This window comes from Platalea leucorodia, assembly GCF_965183815.1.
Source record: "Platalea leucorodia genome assembly, chromosome: 26".
Taxonomy (NCBI): Eukaryota; Metazoa; Chordata; class Aves; order Pelecaniformes; family Threskiornithidae; genus Platalea; species Platalea leucorodia.
The window spans coordinates 601,602-624,719 of record NC_138848.1 but is presented as its reverse complement, the minus strand read 5'-3'; the positions used below and the strand labels follow the sequence as shown (position 1 = coordinate 624,719).

General features: G+C 68.7%; 1 protein-coding gene across 1 annotated transcript in view; it reads left to right on the top strand.

Moving 5' to 3' along the window:
* Window positions 1-23,118, top strand: part of RYR1 (ryanodine receptor 1) — a gene marked incomplete at its 3' end in the record, with an annotated part of 75,343 nt that overhangs the window by 51,108 nt on the left and 1,117 nt on the right. Inside the window, 35 exon segments of the mRNA XM_082333490.1 lie at window positions 321-451; window positions 978-1,292; window positions 1,743-1,983; window positions 2,274-2,361; window positions 2,485-2,577; window positions 3,432-3,446; window positions 4,587-4,757; window positions 4,844-4,903; window positions 5,364-5,501; window positions 6,399-6,511; window positions 7,241-7,337; window positions 7,427-7,533; window positions 7,673-7,724; window positions 7,894-7,974; window positions 8,057-8,156; window positions 8,295-8,374; window positions 9,640-9,716; window positions 9,954-10,027; window positions 10,515-10,532; window positions 11,522-11,602; window positions 11,866-11,954; window positions 12,818-12,946; window positions 13,649-13,753; window positions 14,322-14,403; window positions 15,028-16,373; window positions 16,694-16,767; window positions 17,731-17,896; window positions 18,105-18,191; window positions 18,879-19,100; window positions 20,226-20,356; window positions 21,213-21,255; window positions 21,358-21,488; window positions 21,583-21,643; window positions 22,734-22,880; window positions 22,965-23,099. Of these exon segments, the coding sequence (XP_082189616.1) occupies window positions 321-451; window positions 978-1,292; window positions 1,743-1,983; window positions 2,274-2,361; window positions 2,485-2,577; window positions 3,432-3,446; window positions 4,587-4,757; window positions 4,844-4,903; window positions 5,364-5,501; window positions 6,399-6,511; window positions 7,241-7,337; window positions 7,427-7,533; window positions 7,673-7,724; window positions 7,894-7,974; window positions 8,057-8,156; window positions 8,295-8,374; window positions 9,640-9,716; window positions 9,954-10,027; window positions 10,515-10,532; window positions 11,522-11,602; window positions 11,866-11,954; window positions 12,818-12,946; window positions 13,649-13,753; window positions 14,322-14,403; window positions 15,028-16,373; window positions 16,694-16,767; window positions 17,731-17,896; window positions 18,105-18,191; window positions 18,879-19,100; window positions 20,226-20,356; window positions 21,213-21,255; window positions 21,358-21,488; window positions 21,583-21,643; window positions 22,734-22,880; window positions 22,965-23,099 (5,080 nt within the window).

The following is a 23,118-nucleotide window of genomic DNA, read 5'->3' as shown; positions in this document are numbered from 1 at the left end:
ATGCCTGTGGGGTGTCGATGGATCTGGGGTGCCCGAGGGGTGGCCCATGGGATGCCCATGCCTGTGGGGTGCCTGTGGATCTGGGGTGCCCAAGGGGTGGCCCATGGGATGCCCGTGCCCATGGGATGCCCGTGGGTCTGGGGTGCCCATGGGGTGGCCCATGGGATGCCCGTGGGTCTGGGGTGCCCATGGGGTGGCCCTGGGGTACCTATGCCTGTGGGGTGTCCATGGATCTGGGGTGCCCGAGGGGTGGCCCATGGGGTGCCCGTGCCCCTGGGGTGCCGCGGGGCGGGGGTGAGCCCGTGCCCCTGTGCCCGCAGGCAGCGCCCGGCGCTGGGGGAGTGCCTGGCCCGCCTGGCCGCCGCCATGCCCGTGGCCTTCCTGGAGCCGCACCTCAACGAGTTCAACCCCTGCTCCGTCTACAGCACCAAGTCCCCCCGCGAGCGGGCCAGTGAGTGGGGCAGGGCCCCGCGTCCCCCCGCGTCCCCCCGCGTCCCCGGGGCTGCCCCCCAGCCCCGATGCCCCCCACGTGTCCCCAGCTTCGGGGCACCCCCAGTGCCCCCCACAATTGCTCCAGCTTGAGGGTCCCCCACGGTCCACCTTTGGGGTACCCTGATGCCCCCCAATGGCCCCGGGTTTGGGGCACCCCCACATCTCCGACGTCCCCCACTTGCCCCCACTTTGGGGTCCCCTCACGTCTCTGATGCTCCTCTCACTTGTCCCCACTTTGGGGTCCCCCCATGTCTCCGTTGTCCCTCTCACTTGTCCCCACCAGCTCCGGGGCACCCTGACACCCCCAAATTTCCCAAATTTTGGGGTACCCTGATGCACCCCAACACCGGGACACCCCCTTGTCCCCAAGACCCCTCACTCACCCCCACATCCCCATTGCCCCCCCCAGTTCTCCTTGCTTAGGGGTCCCCCATCCCCTCGCCGTGGGGTGCCCCCCACCCGGTGCCATCCCCGTGTCCCCGCAGTCCTGGGTCTCCCCAGCCGGGTGGAGGAGATGTGCCCCGACATCCCCGACCTGGAGCGGCTGATGCGGGACATCGGGGGGCTGGCGGAGTCGGGGGCCCGCTACACCGAGATGCCCCACGTCATCGAGGTGACCCTCCCCATGCTCTGCAACTACCTGCCCCGATGGTGGGAGCGCGGCCCCGACACCCTTCCCCAGGGACCCTGGGCCACCGCCGTCACCGGCCAGCACCTCAACGCCCTCCTGGGCAACATCCTCCGCATCGTGGTCAACAACCTGGGCATCGACGAGGCCTCCTGGATGAAGCGCTTGGCAGGTGGGCGAGGGGCCTGGGTGGGGCTGGTGGCCCTGGGTGGGTCTTGGGATGATGCTGGTGGCCCTGGGCAGGTCCCAAGGACGGTGCTGGAGGCCCTGGGTGGTCCCAGAGAGGTGCTGGTGACCATGGGTGTGTCCCACAGACAATGCTGGTGGCCCTGGGTGGTCCCAGGATGATGCTGGTGGCCATGGGCTGGTACTAGGGATGGTGCTGGTGTCCCTAAGTGATCTCAGGATGGCGCTGGTGGCCCTAGGTGGGTCCCAGGGATGGTGCTGGTGGCCCCGGGTGGGTCCTGGGATAGCGTTGGTGGCCATGATTGGTCCCCAGATGATGCTGGTGGCCCGGGGTGGGTCCTGGGATGGTGCTGGTGGCCCTGGGCAGGTACTAGGGGTGATGCTGGTGGCCCCGGGTGGGTCCCTCGGCTGCAGCCCCCTGTCCCCGTCCCCGCAGTGTTCGCCCAGCCCATCGTCAGCAAGGCGAAGCCGGAGCTGCTGCGCTCCCACTTCATCCCCACCATGGAGAAGCTGAAGAAGCGGGCGGGCAAGGTGGTGGCCGAGGAGGAGCAGCTCCGCATGGAGGCCAAGACGGAGGGGGAGGACGCTGAGCTGCTCATCCGCGACGAGTTCTCCGTCCTCTGCCGCGACCTCTACGCGCTCTACCCCCTGCTCATCCGCTACGTGGACAACAGCCGGTGAGGGGGCAGAGGGGACGTGGCCATGGGGACGTGAGGATGCTGAGGAGCATCCCTTGGGAACCATGGTCCACCCGTGGTGGAGCCAAGGAGAAGGCGTGGGGCAAAACTGGGGAGCGTGGACATCCCTGATGGTGGCCACGGGGACCCACTGATGGTGGCCATGTGAACCAATGATGGTGACCCTGGGGACCCACTGATGGTGGCCATGGACATCCCCTGATGATGACCCTGGGGACCCACTGATGGTGGCCACGGGGACAAACTGATGGTGGCCATGGGACCTGCAGGGCCAAGTGGCTGACGGAGCCCAACGAGGACGCGGAGGAGCTGTTCCGCATGGTCGGGGAGGTCTTCATCTACTGGTCCAAGTCCCATGTGAGTGGGGGGCACTGGGGATGCGGGGCGGGGGGACAGTGGTGCCTGGAGGGGCTGGGGGTACAGGGGACTGGGGGGGGTCCCGGGCCGGGGGTCGCTCAGCCCCATGTCCCCCCCCGGCAGAACTTCAAGCGTGAGGAGCAGAACTTTGTGGTGCAGAACGAGATCAACAACATGTCCTTCCTCACCGCCGACAGCAAGAGCAAGATGGCCAAGGTGTGTGTGGGGGGGAATGCAACCCCTGGCTGCACCCCGACCTCCTGCCTGGCACCCCCAGACCCCTCATCCTGCACCCCAATCCCGTGGCTGGGGGGTGCCCGTCCCTCCCCAAGTCTGCCTGGTTCCCCCCGTCCCCAGCTTGTGCAGGGGTCCCCATCCCTCCCAACTCCCTGGTACCCCCACCACCCCTGGTACCCCTAAAGCACCCCAAACCCTACCTGGTACCCCCAAACCTGGGCATCCCCATCCCTCCCGACCCACCTGGTACCCTCAACCCCCCCCCAAACCCACCTGGGACCTCCAACCTCCCCCAAAGCCCCCCCAAACCCGGGCATCTCCATCCCTCCTGACCCACCTGGTACCCTCAGCACCCCTGGCACCCCTAAAGCACCCCAAACCCTACCTGGTACGCCCAAACCCGGGCATCTCCATCCCTCCCATCTCCTTGGTACCCTCAGCACCCCTGGTACCCCTAAAGCACCCCAAAACCCACCTGGTACCCCCAAACCCGGGCATCTCCATCCCTCCCGACCCACCTCGTACCCCCAGCACCCCTGACACCCCTAAAGCACCCCAAACCCACCTGGTACCCCCCGACTCGGGCATCTCCATCCCTCCCAACCTCCCCCAGTCTGCCTGGCACCCTCAGCCCCCCCCAACCCCCCCGGACCCAGGCATCTCCATCCCTCCCACCCACCCGCTGCCCCCCAACGCCGCCTTTCCCAGGGGTCTCTGTCCCTCCCCACCCACCCGGGTCCCCAAGCCCCCCGCGTCCGCCCCCAGGGACATGGGGACGGGGTCCTAACGCTGTCTCTTCTCTCCTGCCCTTGGCTGCGGGTGCTGGCACCTAGTCCGGAGACGGCCAGGTTAGCAGGGCCACGCTGCGTGGGGAGGGGGCCCCAGGGACCCTGGGGTCCTGCTCCTCGGGGCCACCACGGCTGGGACCCCCGGGACCCCCCCAGGGTCCTGCTCTTTGGGGTCACCATGGCTGGGACCCCCCAGGGTCCTGCTCTTTGGGGCCACCATGGCTGGGACCCCAGGGTCCTGCTCCGTGTGGCCACCATGGCTGGGACCCCCGGGACCTGTCCAGGGTCCTGCTCTTTGGGGCTACCATGGCTGGGACCCCAGGGTCCTGCTCTGTGTGGCCACCACGGCTGGGACCCCCGGGACCTGTCCAGGGTCCTGCTCCGTGTGGCCACCATGGCTGGGACCCCCGGGACCTGTCCAGGGTCCTGCTCTTTGGGGCTACCATGGCTGGGACCCCAGGGTCTTCCTCTATGGGGCCACCACGGCTGGGACCCCCGGGACCCCCCAGGGTCCTGTTCTTTGGGGTCACCATGGCTGGGACCCCCCAGGGTCCTGCTCTTTGGGGCTACCATGGCTGGGACCCCCGGGACCCCCCAGGGTCCTGTTCTTTGGGGCCACCACGGCTGGGACCCCAGGGTCCTCCTCTACGGGGCCACCATGGCTGGGACCCCCGGCACCCCCCCCAGGGTCCTGCTCTGTGTGGCCACCACAGCTGGGACCCCCGGGACCCCCCCAGGGTCCTGCTCTTTGGGGCTACCATGGCTGGGACCCCAGGGTCCTCCTCTATGTGGCCACCATGGCTGGGACCCCCAAGGGCACCCCAGGGTCCTGCCCCACAGGGCCACGTCTGGGACCTCTGGAGCTGTGTGGCACCAGGGTCCTGTCCCTGATGTCCCCAGGCCCTGATGTCCCCAGGCCCTGTGGTACAGGGGTCCTGGTGCTGATGTCCCCATCCTTATGGGGGACACCGATGTCCTCGTCCCTGTGGCATGGGGGTCCCAACACTGATGTCCCCATCCTTATGGGGGACACCGATGTCCCCATCCCTGTGGTATGGGGGTCCTGGTGCTGATGGTCCTTATGGCATGGTGGTCCTGCCACTGATGTCCCCATCCCTGTGACATTGGGGTCCTGTCCCTGACACCCCCATATCCTGGCCTGGGGTGGTGGCCCTGACGCCCCCGTCCCTGTCCCCGCAGGGGGGTGGCTCGGAGCAGGAGCGGACGAAGAAGAAGCGCCGAGGGGACCGGTACTCCATCCACACCTCCCTCATCGTCGCCACCCTGAAGAAGATGCTGCCCATCGGCCTCAACATGTGCTCGCCCACCGACCAGGAGCTCATCAGCCTGGCCAAGGGCCGCTACGCCCTGGTGGGTGGCGGGGCGGTGGGGCTGGGGACAGCCCCCGGCGTTGGGGACAGCCCCCGACCTGGCCCTGTCGTGTCCCCCCCCTGCAGAAGGATACGGACGAGGAGGTGCGGGAGTTCCTCAACAACAACCTGCACCTGCAGGGCAAGGTGAGGTGGCCCGTCCCCACCGTGTCCCCCTTGTCCCCACCGTGTCCACCCCACAATCCCCGTGGTCCCCACGTCCTTGTGGTGCCTGTATCCCCACGGTCCCCACCATCTCTCCCTGAGGTCCCCATGTCTCCATGGCCATCACGGTGCCCAGACCCCTGTGGTCCTTGTGGTCCCCACTGTGTCCTCGTGGTCCCCATGTCCCTATGGTGCCCATATCCTCATGTGCCCTGCTCTGTCCCCATGGTCCCCATGTCCCCCAGCGTGTCCTCAGGGTCATCACGATGCCTGCATCCCCACATCTTCATGGTCCTTGTGGTCCCCACATCCCCATGGTCATCACGGTGCCTGTATCCCCACGGTCCCCACGTTCCCCCATGGTCCTTGTGGTCATCACGGTGCCTGTACCCCCGTGTGCCCCACCACGTCCCTGTGGTCACCGTGTCCCCTGTGTCCCCAGTGCGAGAACAACTCCTCCATGCGGTGGCAGATGGCCCTGTACCGCGAGATGGCCGGCAAGGCCGAGGACTCCGACAGCCCTGAGAAGATCGTCCGGAGGGTGCAGGAGGTGTCGGCCGTGCTCTACCACCTCGAGCAGGTCCGGGGTCCTGGGGGGTCCCCAGATGCTCCTGGGGGGCTCCGCGGGGGTCTGGGGGGTCCCTGGGGTGCAGGGGGTATTGGCCGTGCCCCATGGCCTCGAGCAGGTCGGGGTCCTGGGGGGCTCGGGGGGCTCTGGGGGGTCCCTGGGGTGCAGGGGGTATTGGCCGTGCCCCATGGCCTCGAGCAGGTCGGGGTCCTGGGGGGCTCCGGGGGGCTCTGGGGGGTGCCAAGGTACTTTTGGGATCCCTGGGGGGGGCCCTGGGGTTCTCAAGAGTCTTGGAGGGGGGGGAGCATGGTGTGCTCCAGGGGTGCCATGGGGGGGTCCCTGGGATGCTCCGGGGGTTTGGGGGGTCCCTGGGGGTGCCCTGGGATGCTCTGGGGGTGCTCTGGGGGTCCCCGGGATGCTCCAGGGGTTTAGGGGGTCCTTGGGATGCTCTGGGGGTGCCCTGGGGGTCCCTGGGATGCTCCAGGGGTTTGGGGGGTCCCCGGGATGCTCTGGAGGTCCCTGGGATGCTCTGGGGGTGCCCTGGGGGTCCCTGGGATGCTCCGGGGGTTTGGGGGGTCCCCGGGATGCTCTGGGGGTGCCCTGGGGGTCCCTGGGATGCTCTAGGGGTCCCTGGGGGTCCCTGGGATGCTCCGGGGGTTTGGGAGGTCCCCAGGATGCGCCGGGGGTCCCTGGGATGCTCTAGGGGTCCCTGGGGGTCCCTGGGATGCTCCGGGGGTTTGGGGGGTCCCCGGGATGCTCTGGGGGTCCCTGGGATGCTCCGGGCATGCCTGGGGGGTCCCCGGGATGCTCTGGGGGTCCCTGGGATGCTCCGGGCGTGCCTGGGGGGTCGCCGGGATGCTCCGGGGGTCCCTGGGATGCTCCGGGGGTGCTGAGGTGACGCCCCCCCAGACGGAGCACCCCTACAAGTCCAAGAAGGCGGTGTGGCACAAGCTGCTCTCCAAGCAGCGCCGCCGCGCCGTGGTCGCCTGCTTCCGCATGACGCCCCTCTACAACCTGCCCAGGTGGGCACTGGGAGGACTGGGAGGGACTGGGAGCTGCCAGGGGGGTGGTCTGAACCCCCTGAGACCTCCTGGGGGTGACTGGGACCACTGGGGAGCCTCTGGGGGCAAAAGGGAATGCCATGGGAGCCCCTGGGGTAACTGGGGAGCTCCTGGGGGCGACTGGGAAGCCCACAGGAGCCCCTGGGGCAACTGGAAAGCCCGTGGGGCAACCAGTAATCCCTTAGGGGCAACTGGGAATATCCCAGACCCTTGTGGAGGCAACTGGGGAGCTCCTGGGAGCCCCTGGGGACAACTGGGGGTAACTGGGAACCCCTGAGGGCAACCAAGAACCCTGCTGGGGGCAACTGGGAGAAACTGGGAATCCCTTGAGGGCCTCTGGGAGCCCCTGGGGATAACTGGGGGTAACTGGGAACCCCTGAGGGCAACCAAGAACCCTGCTGGGGGCAACTGGGAGAAACTGGGAATCCCTTGAGGGCCTCTGGGAGCCCCTGGGGATAACTGGGGGTAACTGGGAACCCCTGAGGGCAACCAAGAACCCTGCTGGGGACTACTGGGAGTAACTGGGAATCCCTTGAGAGCCTCTGGGAGCTCCTGGGGACAACTGCGTGTAACTGGGAACCCCTTGAGAGCCTCTGGGAGCCCCTGGGGACAAGGGGGTGCCTCCTGGGTGGGCCCCCAGCCCCCTCCCCCGGGGACCGGGACCCCCGTCACCGTCCCCCCGTCCCGCAGGCACCGGGCCTGTAACATGTTCCTGGAGGCGTACAAGCTCTCCTGGCTGGTGTCCGAGGAGCATCCCTTCGAGGACCGCATGATCAACGACCTCTCGGTGAGCGGGGGCCGCCCGGGCTGGGGGGGGGGGGGGTGTCTCTGCCTCGGGACCCCCCCGGCTGAGCCCTGCGGTGGTGGCTGGGGCAGAAATCGGGGGAGGAAGAGGAGGAGGAGGAAGAGGAGCGGGATAAGAAGCCGGACCCCCTGCACCAGCTCATCCTGCACTTCAGCCGGACGGCGCTGACGGAGAAGAGGTGGGGAGGGGGCACCCGGACGCCTGGGTCCCCCCAGGGTGAGGGTGGGGGGCACCCGCACGCCTGGGTGCCCCCGTGGGGGGGTCCCGGTGCCCCCCTCTGAGCCGTGCCCCCCCCCCCCCCCCCCCCCCCCCCGCAGTAAGTTGGAGAAGGATCATTTGTACATGGCGTACGCTGGCATCATGGCGAAGGTGGGTCCTGTCCCCCCCGTGTCCCCCCAAACCCCCCAGCCCCGGGGCCCCGGCGCGGGGCTGGGGCCTGGCCCTGCCGGGGGGGGTCCCCAGGGATTGTGGGGGGCCCCCGGGGTGGTGCTGGGGGGGCTCAGCTGGGGACCCCCCGAATTGTCCGTCCCCCCCCCAGAGCTGCCACATCGAGGAAGGGGAAGAGGAGGAGAAGAAGGAGGAGGAGAAGGAGGAGGAAGAAGCCGAGGACTCATTCGAGGTGGGTGCAGGGGCACCCTGAGCCCCCCAAAATCCCTGTGACCCTCCCCCCAGCCCCCCCTGACCCCCCCTGGCCCCCCCAGGAGAAGGAGATGGAGAAGCAGAAGCTGCTGTACCAGCAAGCCCGGCTGCACACGCGGGGGGCGGCCGAGATGGTGCTGCAGATGATCAGCGCCTGCAAGGGTGAGACCCCCGGGGAGCCCCTCGCACGGGGGGGGGGGGGGGGGGCGGTCCTCGGTGAGCCCCCCCACCTCGCATGGGGGTCCTCGGTGAGCCCCCCGCCTCGCACGGGGCCGCGGTGACGGTGCGCGGCCTCGGCAGGGGAGCGGGGCGACATGGTGTCCTCCACCCTCAAGCTGGGCATCTCCATCCTCAACGGGGGCAACGCCGAGGTGCAGCAGGTAGGAGGGCGTCCGTCTGTCCCCGCGTCCCCGTGTCCGTCTGTCCCCGTGTCCGTGCATGGGGCTGCGTCACTGGGGGCGTGCACGGGGGTGCCCATCCCAGCGCGTCTGTCGCGTGTCCGTGTGTCTGCGCGAGTGTCTGTCCCCACGCCAGTGGCCACGTCCGGGTGCCCGTGTCCCCACGTCAGTGGCCGTGTGTCCGTGCCGGTGGCCATGTCCCTGTGCCGGTGCCTGTGTCCCCATGCCAGTGGCCATGTCTGGGTGCCCGTGTCCCCGTGCCGGTGGCCATGTCCCCGTGCCAGTGCCTGTGTCCCCATGCCAGTGGCCATGTCTGGGTGCCTGTGTCCCCGTGCCGGTGGCCATGTCTGGGTGCCCATGTCCCCATGCCGGTGGCCATGTCCCCGTGCCAGTGCCTGTGTCCCCATGCCAGTGGCCATGTCTGGGTGCCCATGTCCCCGTGCCGGTGGCCATGTCCCCGTGCCGGTGCCTGTGTCCCCATGCCAGTGGCCATGTCTGGGTGCCCGTGTCCCCGTGCCGGTGGCCATGTCCCCATGCCAGTGCCTGTGTCCCCATGCCAGTGGCCATGTCTGGGTGCCCGTGTCCCCATGCCGGTGGCCATGTCCCCATGCCAGTGCCTGTGTCCCCATGCCAGTGGCCATGTCTGGGTGCCCATGGCCCCGTGCCGGTGGCCATGTCCCTGTGCCAGTGCCTGTGTCCCCATGCCAGTGGCCATGTCTGGGTGCCTGTGTCCCCGTGCCGGTGGCCATGTCCCCGTGCCAGTGCCTGTGTCCCCATGCCAGTGGCCATGTCTGGGTGCCCATGTCCCTGCACTGGTGGCCATGTCCCCGTGCCGGTGCCTGTGTCCCCATGCCAGTGGCCATGTCTGGGTGCCTGTGTCCCCGTGCCGGTGCCTGTGTCCCCATGCCAGTGGCCATGTCTGGGTGCCCATGGCCCCATGCCGGTGGCCATGTCCCTGTGCCAGTGCCTGTGTCCCCATGCCAGTGGCCATGTCTGGGTGCCTGTGTCCCCGTGCCGGTGGCCATGTCTGGGTGCCCATGGCCCCATGCCGGTGGCCATGTCCCCGTGCCGGTGCCTGTGTCCCCATGCCAGTGGCCATGTCTGGGTGCCCGTGTCCCCGTTCCGGTGGCTGTGTCCCCGTGCCAGTGCCTGTGTCCCCATGCCAGTGGCCATGTCTGGGTGCCCGTGTCCCCGTGCCGGTGGCCGTGTCCCCGTGCCGGTGGCCATGCCCATCTGTCCCCCCCCAGAAAATGCTGGATTACCTGAAGGAGAAGCGGGAGGTTGGGTTCTTCCAGAGCGTCCAGGCCCTGATGCAGACCTGCAGGTGATGCCTGGGTATCGGGGTCCCCCCCTGGGTATCGGGGTGCTCCCATGGGCACGGGGGTCCCCCGTGGGCATCAGGGACCCTCCATGGGTGCCCCAGGGGTTCAGGGCATTGGGGTGTCCCCCATGGGGGGGGTCCCCAAGAGCTTCAGGACCCCCAGGGAGGGGTTGGGCCCAGCCGGGGAGGTCCTGGAAGGGTTTTGGGGGGCCCCGTCTTGACGCCGCCGTGTCCCCGCAGCGTCCTGGACCTCAACGCCTTCGAGCGGCAGAACAAGGCGGAGGGGCTGGGCATGGTGACGGAGGAGGGGACGAGTGAGTGGGGGGGCCCTGCCCAGGTCCCCCCCCGGGCCCCCCGCTATTGCTGCTGCCCCATGGGATGGGGGGAGGCTGCCACTGGGGGGGTCCCCGTCCTGCGCCCCCCCTGTCCTGCTGCGCTGCTCCCCCCGAGCCCCGGCTATTAATGTGGCTCTGAGCCCCTAATGCCCCCCCAAGGCCCTAATGCCCCCCCCCCGGTCCCTAATGCCCCCCTGCAGCCCTAATGCCCCCTATAGCCCTGATACTCTTCTGTGCCCTTAACACCCCCCAAGCCCTAATGACCCCCCAAAACCCTAATGACCTCCCCTGCCCTAATGACCCCCCCTTGTCCTAATGACCCCCCCAAACCCTAATGACCCCCCCAGCCCTAATGACCCCCCAAAACCCTATCCCCCCCATCCCTAATGACCCCCCCAAACCCCTCATCCCCCCCCCACTCACCTCCTCTCTCCCCTTCTCTCCCCATCCCGGCTCCTGGTGACAGTCATCAGCCGTGAGAACGGTAAATACTCGTTATCGTAGGGGCTATAGGGCTGGGGGCTTATATAGAGTCTATAGGGCTAGAGGGGGTTATATAGAGTCTATAGGGCTGGGGGTATGGTAGGGTCTATAGGGCTGGGGGGTTATATAGAGACTATAGGGCTGGGGGGTATGGTACGGTCTATAGGGCTGGGGAAGTTATCGTAGGGTCTATAGGGTGCTACTGTAGGATCTATAGGGCTGGGGGCGGTATCATAGGGTCTATAGGGTGATATTGTAGGGTCTATAGGGCTGGGGGGGGTATTGTAGGGTCTATAGGGCTGGGGGGGGGTTGTCGTAGGGTCTATAAGACTGGGGATGTTATTGTAGGGTCTATAGGGTGTTATTGCAGGGTCTATAGGGCTGGGGGGGTGTTATTGTAGGGTCTCCGGGCTGAGGGGTGCTGGAGGAGGGGGGCACTGACGTGGCGTCCCCGTGCCCTGTCCCCAGAGCAGGATTGGGTCCCACGGCATGTCCCCGTGTCCCCTGGCTGCCACCCCGACGGCGTCCCCGCAGCATGCCTGTCCCCGCTCGTCCCTGACCCCTCGCCCCGCTGGCTGCCCCCTCCCCATGCTAACCCCCCTGCCACCCTGAGGTGTCCCTGTGCCACCCTGGGGTGTCCCCGTGCTGCCCCAGGATGTCCCCATGCCACCCTGGGGTGTCCCCGTGCTGCCCCAGGATGTCCCCGTGCCACCCTGGGGTGTCCCAATGCCACCCTGGGGTGTCCCCGTGCTGCCCCAGGATGTCCCCATGCCACCCTGGGGTGTCCCCGTGCCACCCTGGGGTGTCCCTGTGCCACCTTGATGTGTCGCTCTCACCCTGGGCTGTCCCCGTGCCACTGCAGCGTGTCCCCACACCACCCCGGGATGTCACCCTGTGGCCCCCCCCCCCAGCGTGGCCTGGCCTTGGCCACCCGTGACCTCATGTGACCCTGGCGTTGTCCTCGTGCGACCCTGTCCCCGTCCCCCCCAGGGGAGAAGGTGATGTCGGACGACGAGTTCACGCAGGATCTCTTCCGGCTGCTCCAGCTGCTGTGCGAGGGGCACAACAACGGTGAGGGGACACGGGGGGACACGGAGGGGACAGGAGGTGTGGGGACACGGGGGCGTGGGGGCACAAGGGGGCTTTGGGGGGCTCTGGGGTGGGGAAGGGGCTTTGGAGGACCATAGGGCAGAAGGAGCTATGGAGCAGGAGGGGCCATGGGGTGGCCGTGGGGGCTATGGGGTGGCCATGGGGGCCACGGGGTGGCTGTGGTGGTGGCCATGGGGCAGGCATGGGGTGGCTGTGGGGTCTCACCCGGTTCCCCCCCCCCCCAGATTTCCAGAACTACCTGCGCACCCAGACGGGGAACACGACCACCATCAACATCATCATCTGCACCGTGGACTACCTGCTGCGCCTGCAGGTACCCGGCCCCACGGCCCCCCATGGCCCCCCACGGCACCCCACGGCCCCCCCAGCCCCACGCTGTGGCCTCCAGCCTGGATCCGTCCCCAATCCCTGTCCCTGACCCACACCCCACCGCTCTGCCCCAGCCCCAACCCCATCCCACCTTCCCTGACCCACGTCCCTCATCCCCATCCCTGACCCACGTCCCCTTGCCCTGCTCTGTCCCACTCTGGCTTCCCGACCATCCCCGTGTCCCCATGTCCCTGTGCTGATGGTGGTCCCCACGTCCCCATCCCCGTGTCCCCGTGCTGCCGGTGGTCCCCACGTCCCCATCCCCGTGTCCCCGTGCTGCCGGTGGTCCCCACATCCCCATCCCCGTGTCCTCGTGCTGCTGGTGGTCCCCACATCCCCATCCCCGTGTCCCCGTGCTGTTCGTGGTCCCCACATCCCCATCCCCGTGTCCCCGTGCTGTTCGTGGTCCCCACATCCCCATCCCCGTGTCCTCGTGCTGCCGGTGGTCCCCACATCCCCATCCCCGCATCCTTGTGCTGTTTGTGGTCCCCATGTCCCCATCCCCGTGTCCCCGTGCTGTTCGTGGTCCCCACATCCCCATCCCTGTGTCCCTGTGCTGCCGGTGGTCCCCGCATCCCCATCCCCGTGTCCCCGTGCTGTTCGTGGTCCCCACGTCCCCATCCCCATGTCCCCGTGCTGCTGGTGGTCCCCACGTCCCCATCCCCGTGTCCCCGTGCTGCCGGGCGTCCCTGTGTCTCCATCCCCGTGTCCCCGTGCTGCCGGTGGTCCCCACGTCCCCATCCCCATGTCCCCGTGCTGCTGGTGGTCCCCGTGTCCCTGCCGCTGACGGTGCCCATCCGGTGGCAGGAGTCCATCAGCGACTTCTACTGGTACTACTCGGGGAAGGACGTGATCGACGAGCAGGGGAAGCGTAACTTCTCCAAGGCCATGGCCGTGGCCAAGCAGGTCTTCAACAGCCTGACCGAGTACATCCAGGTGAGCCCCCCGAGCCCCCGCGGCCCCTCGCCGAGCACAGCCAGGTGGGATGGACCCCGCAGCCCCCCACGATGTCCCTGGGGGGTCCAAGATCCTTGGGGTCCCCAGGAGTCTTGGTGTCCTGGGGATCCTGGTGTCCCTGCATGTCCCTGGGAGGGTCCCAAGGACCCCGGTGTCCCTGGGGGTCCTGATGTCCCTGGGAAGTCCCCAAGGACCCCAGCGTCCCAGGGGTCCTGATGTCCCTGGGAAGTCCCCAGGGGTCCCAATGTCCCCAGGGGTCCCAATGACCCTGGGAGGTCCCCAGGGGTCCCAATGTCCCCAGGGGTCCCAATGACCCTGGGAGGTCCCCAAGGACCCCAGTGTCCAAGGGGTCCCAATTTCCCTGGTGGTCCCCAAGGACCCCAAGGTCCCTGGGGATCGCAATGTCCCTGGGAGGTCCCCAAGGAGTCCCCATATCCTTGGGAGGTTCCCAAGGACCCTGATGTCCCTGGGGGTCCCCCGGGGGTCCTGAAGTCCCTGGGAGGAGACCCCAGTGCCTAAGGGGTCCTGATGTCCCCAGGGTCCCCAAGAGCCCCAATGTCCCAGGGATCCCAGTGTCCCTGATGTTCCCTGGGGGTCCCAGGACTCCCTGAGGTTCCCACTGTCCCCGGGGGGTCTCTGGGGGTCCCCGGGGCCCGCAGTGCCAGCGCCTGCCGCCCGCAGGGTCCCTGCACGGGGAACCAGCAGAGCCTGGCCCACAGCCGCCTCTGGGACGCCGTCGTCGGCTTCCTCCACGTCTTCGCCCACATGATGAAGAAGCTGGCCCAGGTGGGCGCTGGGAGGGCACTGGGAGCACTGGGAGCCCCCCCACATCCCCTACTAACCCGCTGCCCCCTCCTTACTGTCCCCAAGGGGGGGAGGGTTGGGGACACCCAGGTCCACAGTGGCATCAGCAGCCTCCCCACGACCCCCAACCCATCCCGTTGGCCCCGGGGCACCCTAAGGACCCCCCAGTTTGGGGGGGGGACCCCCCGAGCTGGCTCTGACGGACCTTTCCGCCCCGCTGCCGCCAGATGGGCCAAACGCCGGGACCGCGGATGGGCGTAAGCACCCGCCGAGCCCCCCCGCCCCGTCCCCCTCCCCAGCGCTGCATGGCCTCGCTAACCCCCCTCCCCCGGCATGGCAAAGCCCCCCCCGGACCCCCCCCCCGCTTGGGTCGTGCGTGAGTTTGGGGGGCCACCACCCACCCTCTGTCTCGTGGCGCGAGGAGCGGTGCTGGAGCGGGTCGTGCCCCCAGGTAAGGGGGGCCGGGGCCGTGGTGGGGGTCACGGCATGGCGGGGGGCCACCTCGGGCTCATGGTGTCCCCCCCCGTTGTGTCGTGTGTCCCCCCCCCAGGACTCCAGCCAGATCGGGCTGCTGAAGGAGCTGCTGGACCTGCAGAAGGACATGGTGGTGATGCTGCTGTCCCTGCTGGAAGGTGGGGTCCCCTTGTCCCCCCCCGGGGGCGTCCAGGACCCCTCTGCTGCCGTGGGTGTCCCAGCATCACCCAGGGTCCCCCTGCCATCCGGGGTGTCCTCGCCGTCCCGTGCCACCTGGGGTTAGGACATCCCATCCACCATCCAGGATGTCCTAATGCCGCCCAGGGTCCCCGTATCACCAGGGGTCCCCCCCAAGATGAGGTCTTCTCATCGTCCAGGCTGTCCCCGTGCCGTCAGGGGTGTCCCCGCAGTCTCCAGGGTGTCCCCTGTTCCTTGGGGTGTCCCCTTGCTCTCTAGGGGCTTTCCCGCCATCCGTGGTGGCCCATGCCACTTGAGGTGTCCCTTGATTGCCTGGGGTGTCCCTTGACCGTCCAAGGTGTCCCCTCACTCTCCAGGGTGGCCCTTGACCACCTGGGATGTCCCTGGTCCCTCAGGGTGTCCCCTTGCTCTCTAGGGTTCTCCCCACCATCCATGGTGGCCCATGCCGCTTGAGGTGTCCTTGTCCACCTGGAGCATCCCCTGGTCACCAGGGTTGTCCCCATGCTCTCCAGGATGTCCCCAGCCACTGGGGCTGTCCCCACAGCACCCCCAGACCTGACGGGACCCCCCCCTCCCCTCCACAGGCAACGTGGTGAACGGGACCATCGCCCGGCAGATGGTGGACATGCTGGTGGAGTCCTCCAGCAACGTCACCATGATCCTCAAGTTCTTCGACATGTTCCTGAAGCTGCGGGACATCGTGGCCTCGGACGCCTTCCGCGACTACGTCTCAGACCCGCGAGGACTCATCTCCAAGAAGGACTTCCAGAAGGCGATGGACAGCCAGAAGCAATACGAACCCGCCGAGATCCAGTTCCTCCTCTCCTGCTCCGAGGCGGATGAGAACGAGATGATCGACGTGGAAGCCTTCGCCGGTCGCTTCCAAGAACCTGCTCGTGACATCGGCTTCAACGTAGCTGTGCTCCTCACCAACCTCTCGGAGCACGTTCCCCATGACCAACGTCTCCGGACCTTCTTGGAGCAGGCGGCCAGCATCCTGGAGTATTTCCGTCCTTTCTTGGGACGGATCGAGATCATGGGAGCGGCTCGACGGATCGAACGCCTCTACTTCGAGATCAGCGCCGCCAACAAGGCGCAGTGGGAGATGCCCCAAGTGAAGGAGTCCAAGCGTCAGTTCATCTTCGATGTGGTCAACGAGGGGGGGGAGGCCGAGAAGATGGAGCTCTTCGTCAACTTCTGCGAGGACACCATCTTCGAGATGCAGATCGCTTCCCGCCTCTCCGAGGAGGAATCCTCTCGGGAAGGAGGCGAGGATGAGGAGCAGGAGGAGGAAGAAGAAACCCCCGACCCCACCGGCCCCCCGCCGCCTGCCGAACCCGCCTCGGCTTTCGGGGAGCTGCTGGCGGGGGCCGGGGGGCTGCGACGTTTGTTGGGGTCCCCCCAAACTTGGCGGCGACGGTTGCGACGGTTGCGACGACGGCCGGGTCGGGAGCTGGCGTGGGCGGCGGGGGCGGCCGCCGGCCGGGCGATGCTGGGGGGGCTGCTGGGGGGCTGGGGGGTGCTGGGGGCCGTGGGGCGCCTGGCCTGGACCTCCCTTTTCGGAGGGGGGCTGGTGGAGGGGGCGAAGCACCTGGCCCTGGCCGAGCTGCTGGCCAGCATGCCCGACCCCACTCAGGACGCCGTGGGGGGCGGCGAGGCCGTGGGGGGCGCAGGGGGAGAGGAGGGGGGTCCCCAAGACCCCGTCCCCCCGCCCGCACCCCTCCTGCCGCAGCCCCCTGAGGAGGAGGAGGAGGAACAACAGGCGGCGTCAGCGGCGGCACCGGTGGCAGCTTTCGGGGTGCGCAAGGAGCCCGGGCACTATCGGCTGGCGGCCCCCGACGCCCCCGGGGGGCTGGGGGACATCGGGGAGCCCGCCACCGCTGAGCCCCCCACCCCCGAAGGCACCCCCATCCTCCGGAGGAAGATTGGGGTAGGTGGCCGATGGGGGCTTGGTGGGGGGGAGGTCCTATGGGGAGGGGATGCTCGGGGTCCCTGTGGGGGGTGGGCAGGGTGCTGGGGGTCTCTATGGGGGTGGAGGACCCCAGGGGTCCCCTATGGGGGGTAGGATGCTGGGGAGGGGTCCCTATGGGGGGTAGGATGCTGGGCTCCCTCCCAGCAGTGGGGAGCAGAGCGGGGGTCCCCAACCCCTGGTTTCTGCTCCCTGTGGGCATGGCCAGCCCGAGCGGGGCTTTGGGGGGGGGGGGGGTCCAGTCCGTGACCCCCCGGGCCTGATCCTGGCTCCCGCCGCAGGAGGACGGGGAGGAGGTGGTGGAGGAGGAGCCGCAGAAGGAAGAGGAGCCGGCGGGCGAGGCGGAGAAAGCTGAGTGAGTGGGGGGCCAGGGCCCCGCTGGGGCGGGCATGGCCCCATTGGGGGGGTCCGTGGCCCCATCGGAGCTATGGGGTGGTTATATGGCCCTGTTGGGTGTTGCGTGGCCCCACTGGGGCTATGGGGTGGGTCCATGGCCCCGTTGGGTGTTGCGTGGCCCCACTGGGTGTTGCGTGGCCCCACTGGGGCTGTGGGGTGGGTCCATGGCCCTGTTGGGTGTTGCATGACCCTGTTGGGTGTTGCGTGGCCCCATCGGAGCTATGGGGTGGTTATATGGCCCCATTGGGTGTTGCGTGGCCCCATTGGGTGTTGCGTGGCCCCATTGGGTGTTGTGTGGCCCCATTGGGTGTTGCGTGGCCCCGTTGGGTATTGTGTGGCCCCATTGGGTGTTGCATGGCCCCGTTGGGGCTGTGGGGTGGGTCCATGACCCTGTTGGGTGTTGCGTGGCCCCGTTGGGTGTTGCGTGGCCCCGTTGGGTTTTGTGTGGCCCCATTGGGTGTTGCATGGCCCCGCTGGGGCTGTGGGGTGGGTCCATGACCCCGTTGGGTGTTGCGTGGCCCCGTTGGGTGTTGCGTGGCCCCGTTGGGTTTTGTGTGGCCCCATTGGGTGTTGCATGGCCCCGCTGGGGCTGTGGGGTGGGTCCATGACCCTGTCGGGTGTTGCATGGCCCCATTGGGTGTTGCGTGGCCCTGTTGTGGCTATTGGGTGGTTATATGGTCCCATTGGGTGTTGCATGGCCCCATTGGGTGTTGTGTGGCCCCGTTGGGGCTATTGGGTGGTTATATGGCCCCGTTGGGTGTTGCGTGGCCCCATTGGGGCTATTGGGTGGTTATATGGCCCCGTTGGGTGTTGCATGGCCCCGTTGGGGCTGCGGGGTGGGTCCATGGCTCCACTGGGAGGCTGTGGGAAGGGCGGAGGGTCCCGCTGGAGGCCCCCACCCAGGCAGCACCCTTGCTCCCAGCACGGAGAACGGGGAGAAGGCCGGGGCGGAGGGGGCCGAGGGGGGGCCCGAGCCCGGGGCCCCCGAGAAGAGGAGGAAATCGGTCCCCCGGGAGCGCAAGGAGCCACCGGCCGAGGGAGCCTTCGAGTTCTGGGCCGAGCTGGAGGTCCAGAGGGTCAAATTCCTGGTATGGGGGGGCCAGGGGGGCCAGGGAGGGGCTGGGACCCCCATTGCCTGAGCACCGGGACCCCCTCCCCGTGGGCGAGCCAGGCACCGGGACCCCCATCCCTGGGGGGGCAATGGGACCCCCATCAGTGGGGATGGACCCTGGGTGGGTGCTCGGGGGGGTCCTGGGGCTGGGCCCCCCAGCCCTGAGCGTGTCCCCCCCGGTGCAGAACTACTTGTCCAGGAACTTCTACAACCTGCGGTTCCTGGCGCTCTTCCTCGCCTTCGCCATCAACTTCATCCTCCTCTTCTACAAGGTCTGGGTCCCTGGGGGGTACGGGATGGGGTGGGGGCACCCCAGACCCCTGGGACACCATGGGAGGGGGGGGGTAGGATGGGGTGGGGGCACCGCAGGCCCCTGGGACCCCATAGAGGGGTGTTATAGGATAGAGCAGGGGCACCCCAGACCCCTGGGACCCCATGGAGGGGGTACGGGATGGGGTGGGGGCACCCCAGACCCCTGGGACACCATGGGGGGTGGGGTGTAGGATGGGGTGGGGGCACCGCAGGCCCCTGGGACCCCATAGAGGGGTGTTATAGGATAGAGCAGGGGCACCCCAGACCCCTGGGACCCCATGGAGGGGGTATGGGATGGGGTGGGGGCACCCCAGACCCCTAGGTCCCCATAGACAGGGGGGTATGGGATAGAGCAGGAGCACCCCAGACCCCTGGGACCCCACTGGGGCGGGGGGGGCACCCCAGACCCCTGGGTCCCCATGGAGGGGGTATGGGATGGGGTGGGGGCACCCCAGACCCCTGGGACCCCATGGAGGGGGTATGGGACAAGGTAGGGGACCCCTGGGGGGTCCCTGAGTGGGGCATGGCACAGGGTGGGGGCACCCTGGGTCCCGGGGGGGTCCGCGGGGTCCGCAGGCTGGGGTTGCTGGGCACCAGGACGCTCAGGTCCGCAGAGGCTCCCGGCCCCCCCCCCCCCCCCCCCCCAGGTGTCGGAGCACCCTCCGGGCGCGGAGGAGGAGGCGGAGGGCTCGGGGCTGGCGGCGGCGGTGGCCGAGGAGGCCGGCGGGGAGGAGGAGGCCGGGGAGGAGAGCGTCGTCTACTACTTCTTGGAGGAGAGCACGGGCTACATGCAGCCGGCGCTGCAGGGGCTGGCCCTGGCCCACACCCTGGTCGCCTTCCTCTGCATCATCGGCTACAACTGCCTCAAGGTGCGCCCGGCCACGCCCCGGCCCTGGCCACGCCCCCTCGGCCACGCCCCGGCCCTGGCCACGCCCCCTCGGCCACGCCCCGGTTGGCCACGCCCTCTTCTGCCTGGCCACGCCCCCAGGTCCTGCTGGCCCCAGGCCTGGGCTGTGTCCCTGTCCCCCCTATGTCCCCCCCATCCCTGTCCCAGTGTCCCCCCGTCCCCCCAAACCCTGTCCCCCTGTCCCCCCCCATGTCCCCCTGTCCCCCCAAACCCTGTCCCCGTGTCCCCCTGTCCCCCAAACCCTGTCCCCATGTTCCCTTATGTCCCCCCATCCCCCCCAAACCCTGTCCCTATGTCCCCCCATGTCCCCGTGTCCCCCCATGGCCCCCTGTCCCCCCAAACCCTGTCCCCATGTCCCCTTATGTCCCCCCATCCCCTCCAATCCTGTCCCCGTGTCCCCCCATGTCCCCCTGTCCGCCCATTTCCCCCTGTCCCCCCAAACCCTGTCCCTGTGTCCCCTTATGTCCCCCCATCCCCCCCAATCCTGTCCCCGTGTCCCCCCATGTCCCCCTGTCCCCCCAAACCCTGTTCCTGTGTCCCCCTGTCCCCCCAAACCCTGTCCTCGTGTCCCCCTATGTCCCCCCGTCCCCCCTAATCCTGTCCCCGTGTCCTCCCATGTCCCCCTGTCCCCCCAAACCCTGTCCCCATGTCCCCCTATGTCCCCCCATCCCCCCTAATCCTGTCCCCATGTCCTCCCATGTCCCCCCGTCCCCCCAACACTGTCCCCATGTCCCCCCATGTCCCCCTGTCCCCCCAAACCCTGTTCCCATGTCCCCCCATGTCCCCCTGTCCCCCAAACCCTGTCCTCATGTCCCCCTATGTCCCCCCATCCCCCCACTCCTTTCCCCATGTCCCCCCATGTCCCCCTATCCCCCCTAATCCTGTCCCTATATCCCCCCATGTCCACCTGTCCCCCCAAACCCTGTCCTCATGTCACCCTATGTCCCCCCATGTCCCCCCATCGCCCCAAACCCTGTCCTCATGTCTTCCGATGTCCCCCTGTCCCTCTCTAACCGTGTCCCCCCGTGTCCCCCCGACCCCGCCGCTGTCCCCCCCCCGTCCCCCCCCCCCCCCCCCCCGTCCCCAGATCCCCCTGGTGATCTTCAAGCGGGAGAAGGAGGTGGCCCGGCGCCTGGAGTTCTCGGGGCTCTACATCACCGAGCAGCCGCCCGACGACGACGTCAAGGGCCAGTGGGACCGACTGGTGCTCAACGCCCAGTACGGGGGTCCTGGGGGGGGCCAGTGGGACCGACTGGTGCTCAACGCCCAGTACGGGGGTCCCGGGGGGGTCCTGGGGGGTCCTGGGGGGGCCAGTGGGACCGACTGGTGCTCAACGCCCAGTACGGGGGTCCCGGGGGGGGTCCTGGGGGGGCCAGTGGGACCGACTGGTGCTCAACGCCCAGTACGGGGGTCCTGGGGGGTCCTGGGGGGTCCTGGGGGGGCCAGTGGGACCGACTGGTGCTCAACGCCCAGTACGGGGGTCCCGGGGGGGTCCTGGGGGGTCCTGGGGGGGCCAGTGGGACCGACTGGTGCTCAACGCCCAGTACGGGGGTCCCGGGGGGGTCCTGGGGGGGCCAGTGGGACCGACTGGTGCTCAACGCCCAGTACGGGGGTCCTGGGGGGTCCTGGGGGGGGCCAGTGGGACCGACTCGTGCTCAACGCCCAGTACGGGGGTCCCGGGGGGGTCCTGGGGGGGCCAGTGGGACCGACTGGTGCTCAATGCCCAGTACGGGGGTCCTGGGGGGTCCTGGGGAGTCCGGGGGGGGCCAGTGGGACCGACTGGTGCTCAATGCCCAGTACGGGGGTCCTGGGGGGTCCCAGGGGGGTCCTGGGGAGTCCGGGGGGGGGCCAGTGGGACCGACTGGTGCTCAACGCCCAGTACGGGGGGATCTGGGGGTCCTGGGGGGGTCTTGGGGGGCAAGGGGACCGACTGGTGCTCAATGCCCAGTATGGGAGTCCTGGGGGACCACTGGGACCAGCTGGGGATCCCTGCCCTCCCCCCCCCCGTGCCAGATGTGGCTGCTGGGGGGGGGACGGGGGACACAACCCCCCCCTGACCCCCCTGTCCCCTCAGGTCCTTCCCCAGCAACTACTGGGACAAGTTCGTCAAGAGGAAGGTGAGGGGGGGTCCCGCAGCCCCCGGGGCGGGGGGGGACACTGGAGGGGGCCATACCCTGACCGTGTGTGTCCCCCCCCCGACCGTGTGTCCCCCCCCCCAGGTGCTGGAGAAGTACGGGGACATCTACGGCCGGGAGCGCATCGCCGAGCTGCTGGGGATGGAGCTGGCCAGCCTGGAGATCGGGGCGCAGGGGGAGAGGAAGCCCCCCCCCGACAGCTCCCTCCTCACCTGGTGGGTGCGGGGGGCTGCCCGGGGGGGCTCGGCCCCCTTCTGGGGGTCCCCCCTGCATCCTCACCCCCTTTCCCCCCCCCCCCCGCCCCGCCAGGATCACCTCCATCGACATCAGGTACCAGATCTGGAAGTTCGGGGTCATCTTCACCGACAACGTGAGTGGGGGGCTCGGGGGGGGGGGGGGGGCGGGGGCTGGGGAGGTCGGGGGGGTCCCAGGGTGATTGGGGGGGGTCCCAGGGTGATGGGGTTCCCGAGATGACGGGGATGAGGGTCCCAGGGTGATGCTGGGGGTCTGGGATCCTGCAGGGATGAGGGTCCCAGGGTGATGCTGGGGGTCTGGGATCCTGCAGGGATGGGGGCCCCAGGGTGATGGGGGACAGGACCCCCGCAGGGATGGGGGTCTCAGGGTGATGAGGGTCCCAGGATGATGGAGATGGGGGTCCCGGTGTGATGGGAGGGGGTCCCAGGGTGACGGGGGTCCTGGGGTGATGGGAGTTGGGACCCCGCAGGGATGGGGGTCCCAGGATGATGGAGATGGGGGTCCCAGGGCGATGAGGGTCCCGGGGCGATGGGAGTTGGGACCCCACAGGGATGGGGGTCCCAGGATGATGGAGATGGGGGTCCCAGGGCGATGAGGGTCCCGGGGCGATGGGAGTTGGGACCCCACAGGGATGGGGGTCCCAGGATGATGGAGATGGGGGTCCCAGGGCGATGAGGGTCCCGGGGCGATGGGAGTTGGGACCCCACAGGGATGGGGGTCCCAGGATGATGGAGATGGGGGTCCCAGGGCGATGAGGGTCCCAGGGCGATGGGAGTTGGGACCCCACAGGGATGGGGGTCCCAGGATGATGGAGATGGGGGTCCCAGGGCGATGAGGGTCCCAGGGCGATGGGAGTTGGGACCCCACAGGGATGGGGGTCCCAGGGCGATGAGGGTCCTGGGGCGATGGGAGTTGGGACTCTGCAGGGATGGGGGGGTCCCAGGATGATGGAGATGGGGGTCCCAGGGCGATGGGGGTCCCAGGGCGATGGGAGTTGGGACCCCACAGGGATGGGGGGGTCCCAGGATGATGGAGATGGGGGTCCCAGGGCGATGAGGGTCCCAGGGCGATGGAGATAGGGGTCTCGGGGCAATGAAGGTCCCAGAACGATGAGGGTCCCGGGGTGATGGAGGTGTGGGACCCCCAGCAATGGGGGTTCCAGGCTGCAGGGTGACCCCCGCACTGTCTTACCCCCCCCCCCCCAGTCCTTCCTCTACCTCACCTGGTACATGGCCATGTCCCTGCTGGGCCACTACAACAACTTCTTCTTCGCCTCCCACCTCCTGGACATCGCCATGGGGGTGAAGACCCTGCGCACCATCCTCTCCTCCGTCACCCACAACGGCAAGCAGGTGGGTGGGGGCCGGGTGGGGAGGGGGGGGCCGGGGGTGGGGGGGACACGACACCCCCCTGACGCCGTCCCCGTCCCCCCGCAGCTGGCCATGACGGTGGGGCTGCTGGCCGTGGTCGTGTACCTCTACACCGTGGTGGCCTTCAACTTCTTCCGCAATATCTACAACAAGAGCGAGGATGAGGATGAGCCCGACATGAAGTGCGACGACATGATGACGGTATGGGGGGGGGGGGGGG